The sequence below is a fragment of the Melanotaenia boesemani genome, chromosome 17 (assembly GCF_017639745.1).
Source record: "Melanotaenia boesemani isolate fMelBoe1 chromosome 17, fMelBoe1.pri, whole genome shotgun sequence".
NCBI lineage: Eukaryota > Metazoa > Chordata > Actinopteri > Atheriniformes > Melanotaeniidae > Melanotaenia > Melanotaenia boesemani.
Genome location: NC_055698.1, coordinates 13830951 through 13857310, shown reverse-complemented (window position 1 = coordinate 13857310; position 26360 = coordinate 13830951). Strand labels below are relative to the sequence as shown.

The window sequence follows — 26360 nt, the reverse complement described above, 5'->3', positions numbered from 1 at the left end:
GGGAAGACAAAGACATAACCTACCTTTCTTTGCTTTCCCCTGGCTACTTGTACCAGAAAAATCAGCAAAAAGAAAGTGACATCATGCAGGTCCTGTTGGCCCATTTTAGGAATTTTGAGTACTTTTACATTTCACAATGCTTCACACAATGTGTTTATTGTTTGCTGGAAAACCATTAATCTTGATTAAATCTGCTTTTAAAAAATGGGGTAGATATTAAAAATATACCTGCTTTTCTGGGTGCCACAACACCAGTAGGGACCCCATGTGGAGGAGCAGTGTATCTATTCTCAGCTCCTCCAAGATCTGCTATATGCCCTGTTTTCTGAAAGTAATTTCATTTGAATTTAAATTCTTGTTCCTTTGGTCTCTGTCCAAATTTCCTGTAGGTGAGAGTTTGAGAGCTCCTCACCACTACCTTTGCTTTTACCTTAGGTTCAACTACATCTCACAAGCCTGTCTCTCTGTTTCAGTGCTCAGAACTTGCACTGAGTTTGGAAAGAGGGCATTCATGCACTTTGCTCCCTTTTCTTGCAAGGGGCTATAAAAACAATCAAGCTTCGGACCCTTGTTAGCCTTCCTAAGTTTACAACTCTTGTCACACATGTTGATGGAGATATGGGATCCTACAGGTACTTTGCTGTGTAATATGCTTAAACCTGGTGAAATTTCTTTGTTTAAGTATTGTTTTAATGTTTTAATGTGTGTGTCCCCTTTGCTTTGTGTTAACGATGTCATGTTGGCCAGGCTGTGCTTGTAAAAGAGATAATCTGATCTCAAGCATCTTTCTGGCAAAACAAGGGTTTAAAAAGAAAGGTTTAGTATGACTGCATCATTGCAGAAGCTTTACCCATTGTTTTTTTTTTAAATCACATTTTGTATTGAGTTTAAACATCTTCAGTAAATGAATCAGCATATAAATGAATAAATTACTTAAACAATGAACTAACTGAATAACAAAGTAACTAAATAACTTTAGGGGCTACAAAAACAACATTTATTTATGATTCACAAGACAACATGAATAGTTATTCCATGCTGCTAAAATCACTCGGCAAGACCAACCAGAGTATTAATTTAACTGTGATACAAACACAACACGTCCCAGTGTAGTCGTTTGATAAAAGATGTAATCATGAAATATGCCCTTCTCTATTTTGCAGGCAGTTCTGCCAAGGAGGGCCGACCCCACCGAGTTGAAAGCTATTTTTGAAAAGGTGGGATTATACTAACATATTTTGTATTCTCTTTTGTGTTTTCCTGTTTCCAAAGAAGCTTTTCACCGATTGCTTGATTTGTTTTTTTTTTTCTTTCTTTCTTTTTTTTTGTTATTAAGAAAATTCTAAAGCCCAGCGTGTGTCCTGTTTATATTTGCTCATGTCTGTTTTTCTTCTTTACAGTATGCCAGCATCAAAAAGAATGACAACTACTTCATGTCACCACAGGACTTTGTGGAACGTTTCCTCCATGCCCACACAGACATCCGTCTGTCGGACGAAGCCACTAAGCTGCTGGCTGGAGTGGTGGACCAGAAGAAAGATGGGTTGGTTAAACATTATCATGTACACTGGTGTACCTTGAGTTTATATGAATTCTGATGATGATGTGTTAGGAGGAAATATAATATTAAAGGTCTCAAAGAGTAAAAAGAACTGTAGCTGTCTATATTAAGAAAGAAGCTCACTCAAATTAATACTATCACTACATGGATTATTTATTTCTGGTATGGCTACTATTTTTGTGGGCTTGTTTTGTTGTTTTTTTTTTTTTTGCATTTTATAAACAAGCCTATGACCTAAACTTGTGGTTTAAAAATGTGCAGAGGGATGGCCACACATGAATATACCAAAGTGACATCAAACCACCAAGGCCCCTTTCAGGTGTTTTCTCCTTTGTAGATGCACCCCCACTTTCACACTTACTCCTCCTCCCATTCCCATCACCCCTGTTTTTTTTTTACATTAATATTTATGCATTTAATGATACATAATGATGGGTAATAAAATGTTAGGGTAAGTCAAAAAAGAAAAAAAAAACAAAAAAAAAACATATTGCCATGGTAACCACCTAAGCTTCTACAAAGAGCAAAGTGCACATGACTGCGTAGTTTAATGTTATTACATCTGCTTTAATGTGTGTGTATGTGTGTGCCTACACGCATAAAGGATGGTGAGACTGAGTAGTGGGGGGTTTTGGAACTGGAAAAAGAGAGAGAGAGCAAAGTGCGTGCACATGCATAGAAAACACACACATGCACTGTAATTGCTCATGCTATTCAGGAGCACTCTGTCGCATTGTGCAGCTTTGGAGCAGGATAAATGGCGGCCATGGCATCAGGGTAAATCTATTAGGAACCCATGGCCCTGGCTTTGTATCTAAAACTCATTTTGGTTTTGTGGAGGAGAATGGAAATGATGTGGGAGCAAAACAGGAAAAGAGGTCATTTTTAATTTTTTTTTTTTTTATTACAGCTGAAACTGTGAGGCCTTGCAATGCTCAGACTTTGTGATGCATAGTTTGTGATGATTTGATGAGGCGAAGAGTCCAGATGATTATACAGCCAATCTGTGTCTCATGAGCACAGAACAGATGGAAAGTAGAGAAGCAGCTACATCGGTCCTGTGAGTTTTGGCTGAAAACACAAATGTATTGTTTTTCAAGCACTCAGCCGTGCAAACCTTATGAAAAGAGCGCGGGCCAAGACAAAACAAACCACTTTAGCGGCTGTATTTTCATCCGGCGTGCCTGATCACATGCAAATATGTCTGTGGACAATACGCTTTGGTTGAGTGCAGTATATTTGAAGCTAGTGTGCCTGCTGCTGTTTTTGCCAGGTAGGACTCCATTTCAGTAAAATGATTCTGGAGTAATAGATTTAGCAGGGGGTCGGATGGCAGCAGTGTGCTCACTTACCTTTATGTTGGAGTCTATCTGTGTGAGGGAAATTTTACTTAGATGCTACTGTGTGTTTTGTTGCGCATGTGAATGATTTCCACGATGTGTGTTGAGCGATGTAAACAGTGAAAATACATTTGTCTGCCTCCCGCTCTGCGACTTTGTAAATCAGGGGATACAGTGACAGTCCTAACAATCTGTTATGCTGAAATCACTTTTCTCCCTTTTATTGTCAGTGAGACAGAGAGGCAGATGGATGGAGAGTAAAAGCAACAGGTCTTTGGAGAAGGCAAACCCTTCAATTTTCAAGGGACTAACATACAGATCTAGAAGATTTGACTTTTTCAGTCAACTCATTTATGTCCTCCTTTTATTTGCCGTTTGACTTTCTTCATGTCCTTCGTTTCTTATAATAAATTTCTTTACACTCTCATCCTATAATTCACTCCAAATTCCCTCCAATTCACTTTTTCCAGCTCCTTGCCTTCCCTCCTCTTTTTGCAGCATCTGTTCAAGTGTGAAGAAAACCCACTTTCCCCCATAGATGCTGGGAGGTTTGAAAAAAAAAAAGGGAAAAAAAAACTTTGTTAAGGGAGCATGCTGAGAAAATAGCAGTCTGCCAGCTGCAGTGGGCATTCTGAACTCAGACTGGTGGGTGTCCAGTGCTAGAAACCGAACAGATACTGACAGATAGCGCTCAACTGGGGGTACGCTCTAGGTAGATGGAAGGCTGTCAGTAACAATGCTTACATGGCAGGAACAGGGGGATTATTGAAGCCCCTCTAGACCCTTTCTCTCCTACTACTAACGCAGGAGAGCTGTCTTTCTATCAGGCAGGCCAAATCAACATCATACATTTATGTTACTTGTAAACAACGTTTGAAAGCCTGGGTTTTGTTTCAGATAAGGACACAAGTAGAAGCTGGCTGATGAAGATAAGATGACACAATATAAATATAAATAGACAGAAAACATAAATGGAATAGAAAGCTGCATGATAAGAAGTGCATTGAGCTGTCATCCAGACAAATGCATACAAATCTTTGCTTCAGTCTAGTGTGGTCCACATCTTTCTGACACATGACATATACATGTATATTTCTGGTTGAATATGGAGCAAACCATGTGGAGTAAAGTAAGGAAATAGTAACACGAAGGAAAGCCATGGTATAATATCACATAAGCCTTGTCTTTGAGGTTTATCCTAGGCTGCATCCATGTAATGGGCAGCCCTGGACACATGCCATAGCAGTTGATGGTTGGGAGATGCTGTAGGTTGAGTTGATTATTGAGTGTCTAGCTGGGGTTACGTCTGGATAGTAAAAGCGATGGCTTCCCTCCCCCTCATGGTAATCATTTTGGAGCCGTCATGGCGCTGCTAATCAACCATCATAAGCTTCAACCCCAGCTTCAGAGTCGTCTGTCGAATGTTTTCTTGTGTGGGTTATAGACTCTATAGTTCTGGACTCCCTGGTCTTAACTGCAGTCCAATCCCTTAGTGATCAACAGCCCTCTCAGTTACACTAATATGCTGATTATCCATGTCTGGGACAGTATGTACAGCATACATGTAAATTGATGCAGGTGAAAGAAAGTTAGAACCTGACATTTCCCTCTTGGTTCTATGTGGAGGCACATGTCTTCACTGCAGCTTGTATTTGCTTAAATGCCTCGATTAACATCTGAGGTATAATTTCAGACTGTACCATGCATGTGTAACAAAGGAATGATCATTGTTAGGTAAATTTATAGTATTCCACCAGTAGTGTTGGCTTTGTTTTTACCAGTGGATCCATGGACCCAGCGGTGTGCTTTTGGGCCCCCTTCCTCCTACTTGTCATCAGCAGGACCCTGCTCATAAGAACTACCTGCTTAGTTAATAAAACAATTAGTCTTGCCTTTGAAATAATGACAGCTGATTTCATTTGCTGCTGAGACTTTCAATTCTGTTCCCTCTCCATGCCTTTCTTTGTTCCTATGTAGCTCTCTTTCAAACACACTCAATTCATCTCTGGGAGCATATTGATGCTCTCATATGAGTATGTATTTCTGACTTTATTGAAAGCAAATATTAATCTGAGCCTTTTGTATTCACTGTTGTACTTTCTTGGGTTTATTTTCTGAATGTTTGAAGAGAGTGCATTTATTGGATATCAAATCATGTGTCACTGTGATTGAAGCTGAAGAATATGTGCCATTTTTTCTGTTTTTTTTTTTTTTTTTTTTTTTGATGAGAAGAACCATTGTCAGTACACATCTCCTTGACTTCAGCCTATTTTTCTCATACAGTTTTTCTGCATCTAAACTATGCAAAATACATGTAAGGATTCACATAAGTCCCCAGATACAAACCTGAAACGATCCAAGGCCAAACAAACACCTCTGAATTTAATCAGAAACATAATTAATTACAACAACCAGAAAAGTGTAATCATTGCAGCACTCCCTCCTCGCCTCTTCCACCACACTCCCCCTCAGAAATTGAAATAGTTTTAATAGATGGACGCTCAGGGACCGCTCATTAATTCTGACCCATCCAGTAATTATCAGATCCATTTGTGAAATTCATAATGGACTTATGGAAACTGTGAACCAAGGCCTAAATAGTGGTAGGACTGTGTGGTCCAGTTACCTTCAGTGGGACTGACCGGGCTCTCAGTGAGTTTACGCAGTGGCAGTGTTTATGTCAGTTTTTGTTTGTGTTGATGATTTATGAGGACACGGTTCTTCCTATGAAAATCAGGAAGTACGTTTATATTTAAGTCAGAGAAAACTAACCAAGCTGTGTTTTAAGACAACACTTCAAGTTTGCATAGTGAATCCTTTTCCCTGGCCCCTTTTGAAGTTTTCATATTAAATTTATTAAGTTACATTAATTAATTAATCCCAGCTCCCTCCATGCCTGTCTACTTGTTTAAAATGGCACACTAAAATGTGAAACTTCATATTTAGGCTTTTTTTTCATCTGGGTTTTTAAAATGTTGCCCTCCCCGTACCCACTGCCAGCTCAGACTGGGAACACACACAGAGCTTTTAAAAATGTTTTATTTTCTTGCTGTCACACTCAATGAGTTTATGACATTACATATGGAATAACAGACTGACTTCTGGATAAAAGGCTACTCGAGTTACATGTAGTGTAGATTGATAGGTTGCCTGAGTGTGCTGGTTTACCACTGTGTGGCAGTAATTACAGCGGAGTCTGTAGTTTAATGCAGTGTTTGAGTAACTTATTTAATTATTATTTTAATATAATATTTCATTTCATTAGAGTAATTTGGACTTAAGCCTTTGTAAGGAATAATGTGGCTAATTGAGTATCAAAGCGTCAGTGATCACATGTGTAGCTGATGAAGCATTTACAGGCAAGCTGAAACAAACGCCATACAACGATTACGCTGAAATTACAGGATTTTACATTTTTTACAGTTCTATGTGTCCTCTTTTTTTCTCGCCCTCTCTCCCCCAGCTTGATCTCCTTTCAGGAGTTTGTAGCATTCGAGTCAGTCTTGTGTGCCCCAGACTCCCTCTTCATGGTTGCCTTCCTGCTGTTTGATAAAACAGGCAGTGGAATGACCACTTTTGGTAAGTAACTGCCTCAGATAAATAGTTTTAGATGAAATTACCCTTTTGTCACATTGATACAGATGCAGTGAACCAGAAGTATGACATGTGCTTTAAAAAAGACCTGAAGTAAAATGCATGACCAGTCTCACTGCCAACAGGTGAGGATGTTTTTGCATCAAACTGTAGCCCTCTGGAAAACCTTTAGTGTTGATTTTCATGTTGTAGTGTTCATTTTGGATAAGGGCAATTTTAAGTTTTTCTTTATTTTTTTCCACTCCTGTTTAAGTCATTTTTGTGCTTCCACATAGCCAGTTCTGTTGCTAAACATACAGTAGGCGAGAGTAAAACAGAACAAGCAATAGTCTCACACAGTCCATGTGAGAAATACAAACCACAGTCTTCAAGGTGAATCTAAGTTTAGAAAAAACAAAAAAAACGCACAAATCATGTCATGATTGATATCATGAACAACCAGCAAATAAACTGAAATAAATAAAATTTCAGTAGTGTCATTTTATTATCGTTGTCATGTTATTATAGTAATATTGTATTTAGTAATATAACAATACAAAAAGAAAAATCTGATGCAATCTTAAGGCATCAACATGAATATTATTTTTGCTGACAGAAAAGCACCGACATATCCATTTCATATGTAGGCCTGTCTAATGAACAGTTAATTAATCACAATTTTTTAAGATGATCTTAATCGTGGTTGCATAATTATCTTAAGTCTGGAACACACATAACGACTGTTTTTGTCCCGATTTTGCCTCTTCCCGACCTCGGACGGCAAACGCCAGATCATCATTTGGTCTGTGGTGTGTTACGAGCTGATTTGTCCCAATAATCCGCTCCGAAACGGGTCGTAGCCGACAATTGGGAATATTGAACATGTTCAATATTTCAGAGCCAATTTCTGAGGAACGCCGACAACTCGTGCATTCTGACTACGTGGATGGTGACGTGGTACAGAATGTAGCCAATCAGAGAGCGAACTGGCTGGGGAACAAGGAAGTAATTAAAGTTCATGTTCACACTGTCTTCAGTCTGTTATGTTTTTCAGTTCTGGCTTTTTCTGTTAACAATAGTCCCAAGACCACCATCATTTCCTCATCCTATATATCCCCTTCCATACTGTGTGTTGTGTTTTCCGGTTACTATGTTTCTTCTTCTTTGTTTTTTGTTGGTTGTTGCTATGGTTCTTCTTCTACGTTATGACGTTTGTCCGGCTCTGAGGACTAGATTGTAGATGAGTTGCGGGACAGCATCGTCATGTGTGTGTTGTTCTGTGATTAGATTATCAGCGCACACCACAGACATTATGATCAAAACTGTTTAATGCCTGATTTTTTATCTTCACGTGTGAGGTCTAGAACCGATAAAAAATCTCACAAGATTTAAAAAATTGTTATGTGTGTACCAGGCCTTAATTGTCTACACTCACCTGTTTTAAAACAGCCAGGTGAAAGTGAAAAAAAAAGTCATATTAATGACATTCTAGCATTTAATAAAGCTGGCCTATTCCCTTTAATTAGCTTATTTCTTTATTTATTATGCAAATACATTGTACAAAAAAGTGAGAAAAGGAAAGAAAAGTAGTACATGGATAAACAGTGTAAATACCACAACCAGGACTTCCGAGCTCCGCTTAGCTCCCCCATAAGCAGCAGTAATTAATATCTATGATCAAAATAGAATAATAATCTTAGTGGTCATTGCAAATGCATGTATAATTATAGCAGTTGTCATAGTTGCCATAGGAATAATAATAATGCCAGTAAACATTAGTTTTTAAGTAGCTTTTGTTAATTTTTCTTGTTGTGCTCCTGTCCTCTGTCCACATAAATCTGCTCAATGTGTCTGACTTTTGTCTAGCAAGTCAAACTAAAAACAATACATGTACACTACCGTTCAAAAGTTTGGGGTCACTTCCCTATTGAATCCCATGGCAAAGTGACCCCAAACTTTTGAACTGTAGTGTATATATTTTTTATGTTCCTGTATTTATTTTTAATATAAGGTGTCATTCTTTGCTTGGGTTAGGTCACTTATTTAATTATTACAAGGCTTGCTGTATAATAGCAACCCAATAGTGAGAACAGACAATGAAATTGTTTATTGCTATTTCTTCTGTGACAATCATCTAAACTTTCACAATCGTGACAACCATATTCATATCTGACTTAACATGAGTACAACCTAGTAAAAGGAAAGCCTGAATTTATTTATTTAGTCATTTTAAAATGGACAAATGTGCACATTAATGAGCAAAAGGACAAATTTGTTTTGCCAAGATGGAGCTTAACAGATATAAAGAGGATGAAGCTCTGTGGATACAAGGCTCTTCTTGACACTTAAATATTATTATTTATTTTTTTATTTGGTTTTTGCTGAATTTCATATTAACACTGGACCTGACAAGCAGAACAAAAGAAGGGAGGAGAGTAAGTAGAAGAGAGACCGAGAATAGAAGAGACAAATATACAAAAGGCAGAAATCAACAACAACTGTACAATCAAAATCAAACAGAAAAACCAGACAACCAGCTGCTTCACCTGTTAGGACACTTTGCAGAAAACATCTTATGGCCTCTGTAAGAAAACAAAACAGAGAATCAGCAGCAGCATCTGTAAGAAAACAAACTGAGAAAAACATCAATAACTACACCAGCAGCAAGTATATGAAAACATGACTGTAGTTATGAAATGAAACCTGCAAGACAGCACAGCGACTAGATAAGCATGTGTGTTAGTAAATGAGCATGAGTGCAAAATATAAGGAATGGAAACCCAAACAAGGACCAGAAGCAGAAAACGAGGGTCCCAAGACCCAGGTAACCAGCAGCCACCACGGAGCATGGAAGCCCAGGCAGCCAATGTCAGCGATGACCACACACCCACCCAGAAAATAGCAGAAGGAGGTCCTAGCCAAAGCGCGGGCCTCAGGGAGGCATGGGTAACAGCCCGCCGGCCTCCCCAGGCATCAGCCATCATAGTGTGAGACTAGGTCAGGAACCAGCACCTCGGGAGCCTAAGAACCACCCACCCGGGTGCCAGCACATTGTTGAGATATACAACTACAACATGAATAGTGGCTACATGAAAACAGAACACCTCTGAGAATAAATATACTGTGAGAAAATTCCTCTACATGGTTGCATACACTATCCTTAATGAGAACATTTGAAAAAAATAAAGTTTACACAGGTGTACTGAAGTTGTCAGTAAGCGTCAGCACAACACAGACATAGAAAACCTAAGAGGTCAAACAATATCTATTAAAGAAGACAACAGCTTACATCATTACAGAAACTGTTAAAAAAATAAGTTATTTTAAAAAAAAAACATAGACTGATGAACAAACACAGCCCATTTCTTATGAAAAAGTTTGTTTACTTATCCTCGCTTCACACATCTGGAAAAAATCTTTGCATCTTACATCTTTCTAAATCATAGTTTCAGAATAAGAAAAGTTGAATATATTAATCTGTCAAAGAAAACCTTCCACCAAACAACAAAACATAATCAGGAAACACCCTTAGCAGAGGTGACAGTTTGTCTAATGATGACTCTGTTATTATGTAAACTAAAACAAAAGTTCAGATCTGAATACTGCACCTGTTTCTTTGCAGCTGACATTTAACAACGCTCCTCTTAAATGTGCCCCTGAATATGTTTTCAGAAAGTCCTCTTTAGTTTATGTGAGGGGGTCTGACCTGAGCTCATCTACTCTTTTATGGCTGCATCCACAAACAAAAATACTGTATGTGGTCCTGTATTGTATCTGTTGAGATGAGGTTAGGTTTGGAGGTGGACAGGCAGCTGAAGGATGCAGATGAAGGTGGCTGTAGAGGGTGGGTGGGTGTGTATGTGTGTGTGTGTGAACATGATTGGTACCATTACTCTGATGCCTGGAAGCTCTGAGGTGAAATGGGAAGACATTTGTACTCGTTGCTCATTTTACATTTGCCTAATTGATTTAAACAAGTCTAATGCCAGCGTTCTGTAGGTGTGCGAGGCGTTAGCGCATTAGGCTTGATTTGCGATGCCGCGCACACATCCCATTCGCAAACATGGAAGAGTAAGTGAATTTCATTTTAATTGTTGCTCTCGACAGGGTGCAAGATCATTGTGGGTGATTATATATGCACATATGTAAATTTTCATATTTAAAAGGATCAATTAGAGTGACGTTGTCTTGGTGGCAATTAAAAGGTCTGCTGTTTTTCTGCGTCTCCCAAAGGTTAATGAATATCCCAGTGCACGTGATGTGTTATGGGACTTGCGCACAAGTGAAAAATCGTATGAAAAACAACACACATCATGCAGTGCACAAACACTGACTGCAGTGTCAGGCTACCACTACGCCAAAAAGCAAATAACTCCTGACTGAGATTATAGACTTGTCAAAGTTGCTTTATTGTGAGACATTACAGAATTCTCCCATTTTCCCTCCATTCGTTTGATTAAACAACCTCAGAGAGGCACAAAATTCAGAACTCTTTTCTTTATTACCCATTAAAAACATTATAGCTGTAGCTTATGTTGCATTAAAGCCCTATTTGTTTTCATGCACAATAAATGTCTTGAGATTGATTTTCTTTTTCTTTCAGTTTTCTGCTAAATCATTTTAATTTAATAATAACCTGAGCAGTTTTGGTGAAGCACAAGTGGCTCAGTGATCCGAAGTTTTAGCACGTAATAGCTAAATGCATAATTTGACAGAATACAGAGTTCATAAAAATTGCAATGCAGCACATGACATGTAGTTGTAGCTCAGCCAAAAAGACAAAACGAAAATGAAAGAGTACAGAGTGTTGACAGGTCTATAAAAGCTGATAATATAAACGCCTCTAAGGCAGCCTGTTTCTTAAAGAATTAAAGGCTGTATATTTATTGCCTTATTAAAGTGTAAAAAAAAACAACACAGGCTTCCATCAGCAGGTAATGCTGAGCTGCAGTAAACATCACCTTTCTTTTTCTCTCTATTTCCCTCCCTGCCTGTGAAAAAAAAGAAAAAAAATGCTTTATTTCCCCCTTTCCTTTCTCCACTTCTTCAGCCTGTTTGGTAATAAGAAACAGGTCGCTCTATTGGTTTGTTTTTGTTTCTTTAGTAAGGCTGTAATTTAGGACTCATGTTCAGTGTCTCTCCACTCTACTGGCTCTAGAGGCTTAGAGGGTTCAGGCAGAGGAACATAAGTGAGAAGAAAAGGCTATCCTTCTCAGTGTGGAAGCCACACAACTCAAAAACTTCTGCATGTGCCATTCAAAAATTATCTGGAGAAGCTTAAGTCAGTGCAGGATTATTGTGCTCTGGAGATTGATTTTGACAATTAGTTAAAAACAGCCCTGTTTTTTTCCTCTTTTCCAAAATTAAACTATTAGTCGTGTTGACGAAGAGACAGGAAACACATGCGGTTTGTTAAGGCTTGACTCACAAGACTTTGTACTGAAAGATTTTAGGTCTTAATTAGTACAAACTAAAAACTTATGATATATTTGATAATCGCTTGCTATGAAAAAACAAACATACAGATATATGGCTGTTAGCATTAAAGGTTCAGTATAATGTTTAAAATCCAAACACATGGGTATACTGTAACCATACAGGACTTGTTGAAAACCTGGTTAGTTTTAGCCTAATTAGTTTCTAATTTTTGTTTAGTCCATATTTTGCATTTTTTTTAATAGAAAATTAGTAGCAAAATACAAATACACAAGTTCTGTACTTGGATGCAGTTCTAAGATATTTACACTTCATTCAAATTCTTTTTTGATAACTATGGAAAGAAGCTACTGTAGCATTTAAAATTTCATTAACAATTAATTATTTAGAAAATGCCACTCATTGCCACTAATTAAACCTCCCAGTTATTTAGAGTCAGGTTACTTCAGTTAAAATCAAAGCCACAACGGAAGAATAATTATATGCTGACATGCTTAAGTAACAACAATTGTGTAATATGTAAGAATCCCAAGATCATCACTTTCAAGTAAAGTTTGGGACTTCTACTGAGGTAAAATGTCCAAATACTTGTTAAATACTTGTCACACAGGCAGGTATAGGCAGGTATAATTTCACAAATTATATTCTTGAAATTTATCTTAAATTTTCCCTTTTTTGTGGGGATTTTGCTCCATAAATCTTGAAGCTCTTATATCTTTGTATTCAGTAGTAGTATTCTCTTATATATTTATTAACTCAATACTGATATCTGATACCTTTTTTTATATTATGGTTTTTATGTTCACACCTCTAATTAAGGCCTTCCCATCATAAAAGCAGCAACTTATTGTTTGTTTATTTTCTTACGTTCCCTGCAGAGGATGTGAAACAGGTCTTCAGCCAGACCACCATCCTTCAGCGCATCCCCTTCAACTGGGAGTGTGAGTTCATACGGCTGCACTTTGGTGCACAGAGAAACAAGCAGCTTAACTATGGCGAGTTCACCCAGTTTCTTCTGGTGAGTCTGATGATGATGATGATGATGACCTTCTCACTTTGTCTGTCTGACTTTATGTTTATTTTGCCATCTGTCCTGTTTACATTTCGACTGCAGAGCACCCATCAGTCATCGTCAGTTAATCTGCATCTGCTCATTTATGCCTCTGTACACTTTGTCTTATCTTTACTTAAGCTTCCCAGCCATCATACAAGCATGTCATCATAAAAATGTATTCTTCACATTGTCTGAGCAGAAACACATAGTCAAACACACACTTTTCTGCATCACTCTCAAACACAGCACTACATATTGTCCATATTAGTCATTAATGAAACACTGAGGTTATATATTTGCTACATTTTCTGCATTTGTTTTCCATTAGCTGTCGTACATACATTAGTGTTACTTCATTCCACCTCTTCTGAAGCAGGTAGAAAGACATTTCTACCTCCATAAATAGTACAGTTGGAATAGTCCTAGTGTGTTTGTGGTGTGTGAACCATTTTCCAATATGATGTCTAGACTTAAATCAGGCCTAAGCAGGGAAAGGTGGTAGAGGGGATGGGAGAGAGGGCCTTAGTTGTGCCAAGTTTGCATCCACACGCACCATGTATCTGAATAAGCTTTTTATATTACACTTAACTTAGACCAGATGGCTTCTGCACAGTGGGCTGGTGCACGTGGGGATCGGGGACATTGTTATATGTGCATAAAGGTGTCTCTACAAATGTGTGATACTTGCAAATGTTATGTGTCAGTAGTGGCATGCAAGATTTTTTGCATCTGTGTTTGTCTCAGTGTTTGCTTGTTTTTGCCTCTGTGTGGTGTGCAGCTGTGTGGCGATGTGGCCAGTGGATGCTGGGCTTTGCATTGACAGCATGCCTGGTTTTCTCCCAGTCACTCACTCAGTGGTTTCCAGCTCCTCATCGCAGCAGGCCAGCAGCCAGCAGCACTCATGGCTCAACTATGAAGTGCACATTATTGTTTTGTTTTGTTTTTTTTTTTTGTTTGTTTTGTTTTGTTTGTTTTTTTTTTTGCTCAGGCTGTCTGTATTTAATCATTATTCATAGATTTTGAATAAAAAAGCCTTAATAAATACGAGAAGAAAATAAATTTCATGTTATTGTAGAATGCTTGGCTGCATAGATATTCTTTGTTTATTCCAATGTGAGAGAAAGCACAAAAGAAATTTTATAATTTTGTAGACTGCAGCCTATTGTAAAATTGAATACCTCTGTTGCATATTACCTGTAAAGTTATTTAGTAATTTCTACCTTTAAATACTAAGATATCCAGTTTAACTACAGAAGTTCTGATTAGCTTTTTAGTTATTTTCAAGATACCCATCTCTCTTCCTAAAATGTTCCCATCCTTTATTTCCTCTTCCTTACATGCATGTGTTTATTGTTTTTCTGCCATTGTAACCACACCGCTGCCAGATGCTCACAAGATAGGATTATCAGGGAAAACGTTTGCGCCGCATATTTCTCACAAGGGCTCTCTCTGGCCAATTACTGTCTTGATGGAAGCCAGAGATTCTCATCAATTACATGCATTTTTCTCGTCTCATGCGTGGACGCCGGCCAAGCCCCTGCTCATGCTGTCAGTGTAGTGTTGTCTCAGGCAGCGGTATTACCAATGTCCAGAGAAGTGGCACATACTGGCATATAGCAGCCTAATATTAGAAATCCTGTTGAGTAAAGGGCTTGAATTGCATAGATGGAACACCACATGTGCCACTTCTTTCCTAAGCACTTACAAAAAAAGTGAATTGTTGACATTATTTAGATTTTAAAAAGCCCCACTTATATGTTTGACTCCACAAAGAATCAGTGGCCATCCCTCAACATCATTGGCACACCTGGAAATGAGCAGTTGTGCTTCTCTCTTGTAATAACCTTAGCCCTGTACTGATGACAAGCAAAGATTGGGGAAGAGAGAAGTGACCCCACTCCACTCATCTGTTGTGTAACTTTTAAAGAAGAGACTATAATGAATCATGGCCATTGAAAACTAACAGAGGTGGCTTGTCATGTGTTTTCATTCTTATCCAAGAACAATTAAAATGACTGTGAATGCCTCGGTGGTCTCTTGCTGGCTGTCTTAAGCACCCAGTTTTATGTCTCCTGCCTCCCTCAGTCCCCTCCCAAATAAAAACCATGTTCCAGAAACACGCATACGGTTACAAGTTAAGATTTTAGGAGGCTGAGACTATAAACTTCTCCATCTCACGGACCACAGTTGTTTTGTTGCTTTGTGTGGTTTCTGTGTGGCTTTTCAGAGTTTCGACTTGTCCACTTTTTTTTTCCTCAGACAGACACAAACACGTTAAAATATGCACACAGCCTTGCACACAAAACAAGTGACTTCTTCACTTTTTCTTTTTTGTTTTAACTTTAAAAATTCAGCTCTCCTCCTCTGTGTCCTCTTCCCAGTTTATTTCTCACTTAAGTGTTTTATCTACTCACCGAGATGAAAGTCACTCCTTTGATGCCGACACCAAAATATCTCACTTTATTTACTTTAGAAGTGTTTACATGTGTCAGTCTCTTCATCTTCTTGCTTTCCCCTCACTTGTACACTCTGCAGAGCCCCTGCTGTGCTCATAGGTGATGCTGACACATGGCTGCTGCATTTGCTGTTTTTGCAAATCTGGTGCTTTTGTTGCAATGTCTATTCTTACTCCCCTCCGGTCTCCACTTAGCTTTGTGTAAATGTCACTCATTCCCAGTCATTTCTCTCGGGGGCCTCGAATTTAGAGTTCGATCAGTTATGCTGTCAGTGAAATATCACTCATATTCAACACAACAATAAGTCATCGTCTCATAGGGTTTTGTGTTGTTTTAATACCACTTTCTTAGAGTTCCGTTACAACAATAACATCCATCTGAATCAGTCAATTGAATAATGCCATGGATGTTCAGCATTTAATCAGTCCGCTTGTAGTATGTTTTGTCCAATGTATGTGGCTTGAAAGAAAAAGTCCAATTATTCTTGGACACTTTGACAATAATTTATTCTGAGATTATTTACCGACTTTTTTTTATTGTCCTAAATCTCCTTGCAAGTATCTAGTTTTATATAGTTTTAAAAAGTTTTAAAAGTTTTCTTAACACTTTTACTCTTTCACATCCCAGTTTTAGGATAATCACTAGAGCTCTTTTGTCTCACTTTTGGATGGTTAAGTGGAGTTATTCATTTCTACTTAAAGGTTCCAAACTTTTGTATAGTGTCATAAACCTCTTTTAAAAATACACACAGCCCACTTTTTTGTCTTAATGCTCGACAGATGACTAAAGGGTTAAACCAAAAAGCTTTATCTTATCCTATCCTCAGGTCTATTGCTGTATTTCACAATGTCTCTGTGGACAATATTTTTGTCCTAAAATCCCTGTCTTTTGCTGTTTCTGAGCTTATTGTTTGATTACAGAGAAACCATAGATGACAGTGGTGTGCTTACAGCCTCTCTCTGTAGACTTGTGGTTGCAGGTACCGATAATGGCTGCTAATTTCCAAGGCCTTGTGGGATTCGTCCTCACCACCACAGCCTCCTGTTGTCCCTGCGGACGTTTTGTGTGTGTGTGTGCATGAAGACAGGCAGAAAAGTGAGCAATTGGGTGATTAACTGTCTTGCATGTGTGTGCTTGTCTGTGTATGTCTGCATGTGTTTATACGTTTCTCCCTCAAGTGGGTTTAATGCAGATTTGGGTAGGGTGTGAAAATCTCAAACGATGCCTTGCAGTAAGCATGCCGCTGTTTTTAGAGGCTGAAGCCTGGGTTAATGGTGGCTTAACGCTGGTTTAACACTGGCTACCTTTAACTGATTTTTTTCCTTTTCTTTTATTGTGAATATGTGTTTATATGTGTGGGCTTAAATGGATTTTTCAGAGTTGTATGATCCACAAGCAGTGTGTGTACAACAGTAGTGCTTATTTACGATGCTCTAACACCCAGACTTCCTATGTCCTCTTCCCTTTACAGGAAATGCAACTGGAACATGCGCGGCAGGCTTTCATTCAGCGGGACCAAGCACACAGCGGCTCCATCTCAGCGCTGGATTTCAGGGACATCATGGTTACCATTCGTCCGCACATGCTCACACCCTTCGTAGAGGAATGCCTTGTGGCGGTGGGTCTTTTGTTTGGTACTGTGGCTTTTTCATCTATTTGTTTTACCCTTATCCACAAGAGCCAAAGGCAGTGAGTCAATAGTTACTGATGCCACTTGGAAAATGGATACTTGCTTGTGATAAAAACAGAAAAAAACCCAGTCTACATCAGCTGTTTTTTTTTTATCAGTAGACGATAATTTATGCTTTGATAATACAACTGATGTTTAATATTTTCTTCTTAGTAACAGTGTTTTTCAAGCTAAGCTGGAATGTCTATCTAGGTTAATGATGCACATACAAGAGTGTGTAATCGCATGTGCCATAACATGATGCTGTTTTTGTATTTCAGAAGCAGACCAGATATTGTATAGGGAACACCTCCACATATGCAGTATCATCAATCCACTGATTTGGTTGCTGAAGTCAGCTAGCAAAACCAAGCAGCCTATCATTACAGTTCTCTCCATACAAGGCTAAAGCCAAGATAGTTTTCCTGTATCTCTCTACTCCCACAACCACACCATGGCTTTCTCTTCCTCTCACTTGTCTTCTTCCTCTTTCCCTTTTCTGTCACCTCTCATCTGGTCCCTCTGTTTCCTTTCTTTTTTTATTTCTCCCCTCTCTCAACCAACCCCCCATGCCTGTCTCTCTCTCTCAACATGTCATTAAATCTAACCTCTCTGACAGTGTCAAAGCCAAAGCAGGCCAGCTGAATGGGGAGATAGAGACCGATAGATGGAGACTGCAGCTTTGCAGGCCATCATCTTTGCCTGTGTGTTTTTGTGTGCGCTCTGTTTGTTTTGAGCTCTGAGATGTTTGTCTTTTTCATACATCTTGTCTTTTCTTTATGTGTGTTAGTGTTTTCGTTGTGCTTGTGCGCATCTCGTGTCCATGTATTGCCCCATTTCATAAACACCTTGTAGACTCTGTCATTTTCTTCACCATGTTTACCTCCCCGACCAGACATCTCAGTGTGCTGTTTGTAAACTCTCTTTCTCTGCGCATACACACATATCAAAAACCTTATAAACACTGCAGACACATTAAAGGCGAAGGCAGTACTATAACAGAGCACAAACAGTGAAACAGCAACATTTAACTCACTCACCACGCATAGTAAATAATGAACGTCATGCTCTTTTCTGTTTTTGTTTAGTTTTTTTTTTTTTTTTTTTTTTTTGGCCTAAATCTTGTCCTCCTCTTCCCTTTTGTGAAAGACTTTCTGTTGGACATCGTGGGAAGATCCATGTCTATAGGCTCACAGACATGAACAAATACAAAACTGTCCTGTTAGGGCAGTTTCACTCAAGCTTCCCTCCCTTGTTGCAGACAGAGTTAATTTAAAGCACTAGTCTGTAAAGCAAACAGTGCCATCTAGTGAGAGGAAGTTCTACATTTTGCTCTGATTCAGCAGCAAAGACTCAAGGCACATCTGATACTCTAACATTAACTACCCAAAACAGGATTCATAAAACATACTCGACCACATATTTCTTAAAAAGACAGATAGAGCTGCTCCTCTAAGGGTTTCTGGGCTTCATTTAATAAAGATGGGATACATGGTTTGCATAAAAGAGTTTGCGGTCTGTCTGGAATTTCCTTGCAAGTCCAGCATCTATTTTTAATCAGTTACCTTATTTTTTTTATTTTCTGTTCTTTTACTACTTCCTCCACCCCATAAAGAAAGTTAATTAAACTCTGAGAGAGTGCATCATGTGATGGAAAAAGTTGTGGTTGAATTAGGTTTTATGTCTCCCTGTGGAGAGAAGATAAAGAGAAATAATGCTGATTAACCACTGTTGTTTGTCAAGATTTCCTCTTGACCTTTCCTGGTTTAGTATTTCTTTTCTTATAAATTTTTATCTAGACTGTAGAGCGGGGTTTAAAATCATGATTTTTCTGGCCCTGAATTACACCTCTTCTTCTTTGCCCAGGTTGCAGGGGGCAGCACTTCTCATCAGGTCAGCTTCTCCTACTTCAACGGCTTCAACTCGCTGCTCAACAACATGGAGCTGATTAGAAAGATCTACAGCACCCTGGCTGGCCACCGTCGAGATGTGGAGGTCACTAAAGGTACAGGGACACACACAAAAAGATCACACACATGTAGCCAAAAAGAAAAAGAGCATGCACATTTCTGAGTATGGAATGCAGGAAGACTTGCAGAACAGAGTCAAATGTGGTCACGCAGAGAAGACTGATGAAGTCCTGGCCTACAGGCACTAATGTGTTTTCCAGATAATTTGTTGTGTGTTGAAACAGGGGTGGAAACTTGTTTTTGTTTGGTTTTCTTTTTCCTGGTGGCATTTAAATGGGCAGTGCTGGATCCAGACCAGCACACGTACTGCATACCCACAATCCTGGATGTGCTTGTCTTCTCTGTTGAATATCCATGCATTGATCTGTGGACCACTACATCTGTCCAGGCTTTGGTCGAGTGTGTAATCTCAGAAAAACAGATGGCAGTTTACAATCTTTTGTGCCAGCTTTTGAGGGCTGTGGGATGCAGTTGCATCGTGTGTATCAAGTGCACCTTAAGTAGTTTAAACTATATGATAACCTTTTTATTTTATCCAAACTACTTTAGAGTAAAAATGCAAAGCTACATGATAAACAAAAAGACATTTATTTTATCTCTTGGATCAATAGCTTTATATCCCTCTGACATTTTATTATTTATAAATCTGTCTCCCATGGTTGGTTCCTTTAAGACCTTATCTCCCACACTTGCTTGCCCCACTTGTTGTCTTTCATTCCTTTCCTCAGTACTTGGCAGGCAGCCTAGATAACTTTCTTCCTTTCCCCTTCTCTTGCTTTCCAACTCCCTCTCCTTCTCTGCTTGTCTTTAAGAAGCCAATATGACCTCTCTGCACATGGCTCTGGGCCACTCGTGTAGCCTTATGATGCTATCTGAAGTCTTATCAGGGGTGTGGACCATACCCAACCCAGTCCAAGAGCCCATATAAACTGCAGGGTGTTCCCACCATGGGTATACCAAAACTTAGCTTGGCTTGACCCTTGGTGGCCCACAGCCAGCCAGACCTCCACAGCCACCACCCATTTACTCTTCACCCCCCAAATCTCATTAAGACCTCCTCTGGGACTGCAGTTCCACGTACTACAGCCTGACCCAGAAAACACATAGTGTACACACATCGTCATGTGTCGAGTGTGTGTCCTCTGCAGTACACTCTTCCCTAACAGTTCCCCCAATAGACATGCCTTCAGATACATCAACACAGCCAAGTATGCACACATGCACAATAATCCTGATTGATTCCTTATGTGCAACAAGGCCACTGTTTTGCCTTGGAGACACCATTACAATGCTTAAAGGTCCCATATTATACACTTTATTCCCAATCTGAGACCATTCATTAATATCTAAATGAAATATTTCCGCCATGGTATGGACAAATCGACCCTCAGTTTGAGTGCAGCGGCTTCTCTTCACCTCCCTCTTTTTAGCAGCTTCAGAAATGTGCCGTTTATGGTGGGCGGAACCCTGGTGGAGCAGCTCAGCTGTTGGCTCCGCCCATCGCATCGCCCGTCATGAGGTGATTGACAGGTTAGGCCTTAGCGGTAACTAGACGCTGATTACAGCGTAGTGAAGGATAAACAAACGCCGGAACACCGGAACCCATTCCTGAAGCCCCCATTACCGACCCAAACCGCGACGCACGGAGAACACAGCTAGCTACGCTCATCAATCTGATGCACAATGGCACCGGATACAAACAGTAGAAACAGTGACTTGGCTACATTTACAACAGTGCTAATATATTTTCAAGCTATCAGACTAATAAGGCCGAAACGATAAAATAACTGCCAGCTCTTACCTCTCCAGCTGTGTCACGGACAGTTGGTATTGAACCTGGCTTCAGCTTCAAACGGTTGGCGAAGCCTGCTTTCCATGCCCCCATGTTGTGGAAACAGTCCTCTTTGAAATGCTGGCCACAGACATGCAAAACCTTTGGAAGTTTTCCGGGTACATTTCCTCCAAAAATAAAATTAATCCACTCAGTCCTCGTGGGTTCAGTGGATGGAAGTAAAAAAAACGTTTTCGTGTTCATTTATGCAGCCACAAACAGAACAGTGCTTCTGTCGCTTAGCCATGTCCGCTAACGAGGGTTGCCGAAGAGGGAAAAACACTGGGCGCTAGGTGATTTTTAGAGGGCGGGCTTTGAGAGCCGGTAGACGGGTCCATCGCTCTGTGGGGAGTGGTTATTGTCCCTTATGACGTCTTAACGTACAGGCTTTCAAACTCGCTCAATTCAGCGCTTACTTCCCTAGAGGTGGAGCAGGGGGGAGAGAGAGCGCCTGAAAGAGTTTCACACTTACGGGTCTCCTACACATGCGGGGGGACCAGTATGACTGTTCCAAAACCATTAAAAAGTGAATTTTGCATAATATGGGACCTTTAAAGCCTACACAAAGCTGAGTACACACATACAGTGTGTATCAGTGTTGCTCACTGTATGTAGATACTTTTTGAGCATACAAATTTTAGTTAGAATTAGATTTATGTTAAAGTATACATGTGGATATCTCTATTAAAGTAGAAACAGCCAGAACTGATGACAGTATGTGACTGTTTATGACAGTAAAGTATATTTACAAAGTATACATTGAGTCCAAATGTAAGTATTTCAATAAATCTTTTGGTAAATGGTCCAAACCTTTGTGCAGACATTTAAGGTGCCCTGAGTAGGAGACCTGCTGAGCATTGGATTGTAATTTTTACGACACCTGCTAGCTTTGGTGAACTTCACACTCTTCATCTTGCTATTGTGAGCTTGACATTTTAGGTTTTAAATCAATTATTTGATTATTCATTCATTCATTCATTCATTCATTCATTCATTCATTCATTCATTCATTCATTCATTCATTCATGTATGTTCTATACCTGCTTATTTTAAAGCGGGGTTGTGGGGGGCTGCAGCCTATCCCAGCAGAGGCAAGAGGCAGGGTACACCATGGATAGGTCTTCAGATCATTTCAGAACTTTCAGAACAAATATTCATCTATGTAAACTTTATCCTTGGTGCTAAATACTAAATATTAGTACACTAACTTGAAAAACTAAGACAGTGAGGATGATAAAGCTGTTAAATTAGTTATATCATTTTGAAAATGTTGGTATTCTGAATTTATCCACACAGCTTTTCTTTGGCAAAATGCATCTTCACAGAACTGTGGGCAAGGCACTAGACTAGTTACTAATGCAGGGTTTTTGGACTTATCCTTAAAGTTGTCTTGTTGTTTCCTCTCAAAACACTATTAACCATTTTACTTTTTATCATACTTTAAAACTCCCTCCCCTAAATATTTTTCCTATTTGAGTTTTCCTGATAAAAAAAATGGAATTTTATGAAATGACAATCCCAAATATTACAATTAGGGATTATTAATTAAAACAGATAATTTTACTGGTCAGAGGCATGGGTCATATTCACAAATTTAGAGGTTAAAAAGACGCTACTTAGTAACACTTAACCACAGTGATATAAAATTATCTGTGTTATGTGATGAAATATCAGTTTTATCCTCTATTATCCTTTTAATTAAACTTTTGAGAGTTTCTTCCCACTTTCAAGGCCGCAGGTGCTTGAATCTGGCAAAAACCAGCCTGATAGTAGGGCTAAAGGATAAAAAAGGTACATTTTTTCATTTTTTAAAACTAAAAGAAATCAAATTCCAATCATCACTAACAATTCTAATTCTCATGAAAAAAATCTGATCTTTTGATGATGGAAAAAATATATGCATTTTTTTTTTTTATTTAAAGGGAAAAAATGAACCCCTGAGCACTGTCATAAAGAATTTCCTTATATAGTATTTCATGGCTAAAACAATATGCAAATTAAATTTATGTGCCGTTTATTATTTTTATTTAGTTACAGATGTAACTTTTCAGAAAAATCATATTAAAGTTTGGTTTTGAGAGGACAGTCAGGTGTTTATAGATGGGTGTGAATGTGTTTATGTGGAGACTTAAAGTTACTGGTAGACAGCTTATCAGGACTGTGATCTATGACCTTTCCAGACAGAACTTTGTCTGTGTGTGTGTGTGTGTGTGTGTTTGGGGGGGAGTGAGTGTATTCCCGTGAAAGTATGTGCCTCACATGCTTGTGAGCATTACCTGTATGTCTCTATAGATATATGTGTGTAGGAGGAGAGAAAGGGAGCATGCCTCAGGGGTAAGCTGAGCCTCGGCAGGGTGAATGGCTCCAGTGTAGGACGACTTTGTCACAACTCCAGCCTGCTGCTCTTTGAATAAAGCAGGTCAAACAATGCTGACTCCTCCACTGTAAGCCAGACTGCAGTCAACCTGTTCATTTTTCAACCAACAATAGACTGGGTGTTAAGTTACAACATACTGAAACTGCCTCTTGAAATCTATAGCTCCTCATGGACATATTTTTATTTTTTACCTCTATATGCTTTGACACCTTTTAACACCTTTTGACACCTTGAACCAGCTTTTCATTTTTGTGTAGTATATTTGCATAAAGTCAAGAATATGCTCAAGTAGACTTTGAGATCCACCGAGGCTCTTCATTATTTCCTGTTGCTTTTCTCATTTTCTCAAACTATAGTTGTAAAGTCTTATCCAAAGAAAGGACTATGTCCATTGTAGTGAGATCACAGGGTTGCATTGGTTTTCTGATAATGTATTTATTTGTTCCATCAGGCATGACTTGGTTTGCATCTATTTGTTAGCATCACTGTCAACACTTCCAAATTTTTGGCCTGAAAAAAGGGGGAAATGATCTTCTTAGTGAAGAGAGACTCTTTGACTCTATTTGATGTGTAGTGTATTTCTGGGCTTGCTTACAAACTGTAATAGTAGTATCCTTTCTCCTGCTTTGACACTGTTTTTGCACCATTTGTCAGTTTACATGTTGAGTTACCTGTTTGATATTAAAAAAAAATCTCCTTGTAGTGGACATGCTCTCTTGCATCAAAGCAAGCCAGTTAAGGTGCTTCATATCTAACCATGATGCTTCCTGTGTGTCAGGACTCATGGGAGGAATATTGTATCTCATGTGGCCAGGGTTAGCCAGGATGAGGAGAAATATGCTTTGAATATTGGAACATGTCCTTGTTTGCTGCTGCTGTGGTCTGGATATGGATGAGCAGCAGTAAGTGAATGGATTTTGTTTTTGTTATGTTTGAGGTTATATTCCAGTTGAACCTGAACTGTTTGGCTTACTTTTATTCCGCTCCAGTCCATGAGGCTATTGTCATCATGATTAACACTTGATACAGTGTTTGTAGGTTTTCATCACTCACCTTCTCTCCATTAAGAAAAAAAACAACATCTTTGGTCAGATTCATTCACAATGCATGCGCACAAAAACCATGTGTATGCCTTTTCCACACAAACTGGTATTTATAAAGGAAGAATGTGCGGTGAGAATTTGCACACTTCATGCATTCTCCAGATTGTGCGTACACATGTTTTTACAGCAATATAACCCTGATATGAGGTGGAAACAGAAAAAGAGAGGCCACATGATTTACCATAAAACAAAACAGACAGTTTCATGGAGCTTGCTCAGAATGGTTGTTTTTTTTTGTTTGTTTTTTTTACTCTTTTTTTGTGAATTACAAAACTGAGATGACAAAATAAAACAGATTTCCTTTTATTCTCTGGGGAGTGCCTGCTTCCATTAATGGCTAAAAGTGGAAATCAGGTTCTTGTGCAAGTCTGTAGTTTTACAATGACTGTGATTTATAAAAGGGAATCATATATGTGCACATCTTTATAAATCTTGTGAAAACAATGCTTGCACATATTTTGTGTATATACACAGTTTTATGTATCTGGCGCCAAAGATGTTGTGGCATAAAACTCATTCTTTGTCTCCTCTAGCCATAAACCTGTCCTCCAGAGGGTTGTTTCTTTGTCCATCTTGTCAGCTGCAAACATGAAGGTGTTGATTTCGCTCTCTTTTTTTTTTCTTTTTGGAGCAGAATCTTATAGCCTCATGATGCTTTAAAAGTTCGATAATCCTGGGTGGGGTCATTGAACATTAGAACTAACTCTTAGCTAAGATCTCCAGACCTTGGGGAAAAAAACATGCACAAATACAAGTACAATGTTTTGAATTGATGTTCTTGGAATCTAATTGAGATTCCCTACATTGTATAAATCTATTACCTTTTTTCTCTGATCTAGACTGAGCTTCTTGGACTTTCCCATTATTCTGTTTGTTGGTCAAAAGAATGAGTGCTGTCAAATAAAACCCTCTTATGTTGGCACAAGGAGCTATTAACTGCAGTTAGTCATGATCACTAATGGACGTTGAGTAGGTAAATCAAAGACATTTTAGAATTTTTGGCACCACTGAATTATTAAGATAAATTGTACTGTGTGTATTAATAAGACATTTTTAAAAATTGCCTATAAAGATAAAAAAAAAGATATTTTATATAAAAAAGTAAAACATTTATTTGATAGTCTGCCTCAGAAAGACATTTCAGAGTAAAGATTGAATGCTCATATTGCCATGATATTTATGCTCATCAAAGTGTATTAAACATCCACTTGGAGCCCTGTAAGTTATTATTATTATTATTATTATTAATAATAATAATAATAATAATATCTGTATGTAAATGTTTGTTAGTATCTCATGATATGTTATCCATCATTTTAGCTAAAGCTGATCAGAAATCTCTATTTCTTTATAGAGGAGTTCATTGTGGCAGCTCAGAGGTTCGGCCAGGTGACACCCATGGAGGTCGACATCCTCTTTCAGCTAGCTGACCTGTCAGAGCCTCGCGGGTAAGACAGACACAGAGAAGACACACACAGACGCACAAGCAGACTGAGAGTAAGACAGCTTGTACATAATTTGGACATTTCTGTTGCTAGTTTTTACATTTTATTAAGTTAATCGTGGCACAGATGTTGTAAAAAGTGTTGTGGTGGTTAAGCAGGTAGAAGTTTTCATATTTTGTTCTTTAATCATAAAAGGAGAATATTTTCTAGTAGTTTTATTGTTGTAGCATAAACACCATCTCACCATTCATACTCTTTTTGAATTCTCACAACAAATTCAAAGTGCAAGTTTACAGCACCCTTCTGAGATACTACCATCAGTTTTTTCTTTGTCAGAGTCATACTGACGCCATACTAGTAAAGCTCCAGATTGGATCTCAGAGATAAGAATATTTATTAGTGGGTCAAAAGATTTGATCTTCTTCTAGTCCGAACTTAACCCAAACTCCCATTTAACCCTAAAAAAAAGGGCAATTCCAATCCTTATGATCCGTGTCACAAAATTACCGTATGCCTCACATTCCCCCACTTCCTTTGCATCTGCT

At 38.7% G+C, this 26360-nt stretch overlaps 1 protein-coding gene across 5 annotated transcripts in view; it reads left to right on the top strand.

Moving 5' to 3' along the window:
- The window catches only part of LOC121656943 (calcium-binding mitochondrial carrier protein Aralar2), a 53003-nt gene that overhangs the window by 1386 nt on the left and 25257 nt on the right, over positions 1-26360 (top strand). For 3 of the 5 annotated variants that reach the window (XM_042012191.1, XM_042012190.1, XM_042012192.1), the window contains exons 2-9: positions 539-632; positions 1164-1217; positions 1401-1543; positions 6365-6480; positions 12789-12928; positions 16892-17038; positions 18956-19094; positions 25725-25818. In XM_042012191.1, coding sequence (XP_041868125.1) covers positions 1434-1543; positions 6365-6480; positions 12789-12928; positions 16892-17038; positions 18956-19094; positions 25725-25818 — 746 coding nt within the window. In that variant the 5' untranslated portion in view covers positions 539-632; positions 1164-1217; positions 1401-1433. The remainder of the gene's footprint in view (positions 1-538; positions 633-1163; positions 1218-1400; positions 1544-6364; positions 6481-12788; positions 12929-16891; positions 17039-18955; positions 19095-25724; positions 25819-26360) is intronic. The other 2 variants (XM_042012189.1, XM_042012187.1) reach the window with 1 other exon arrangement.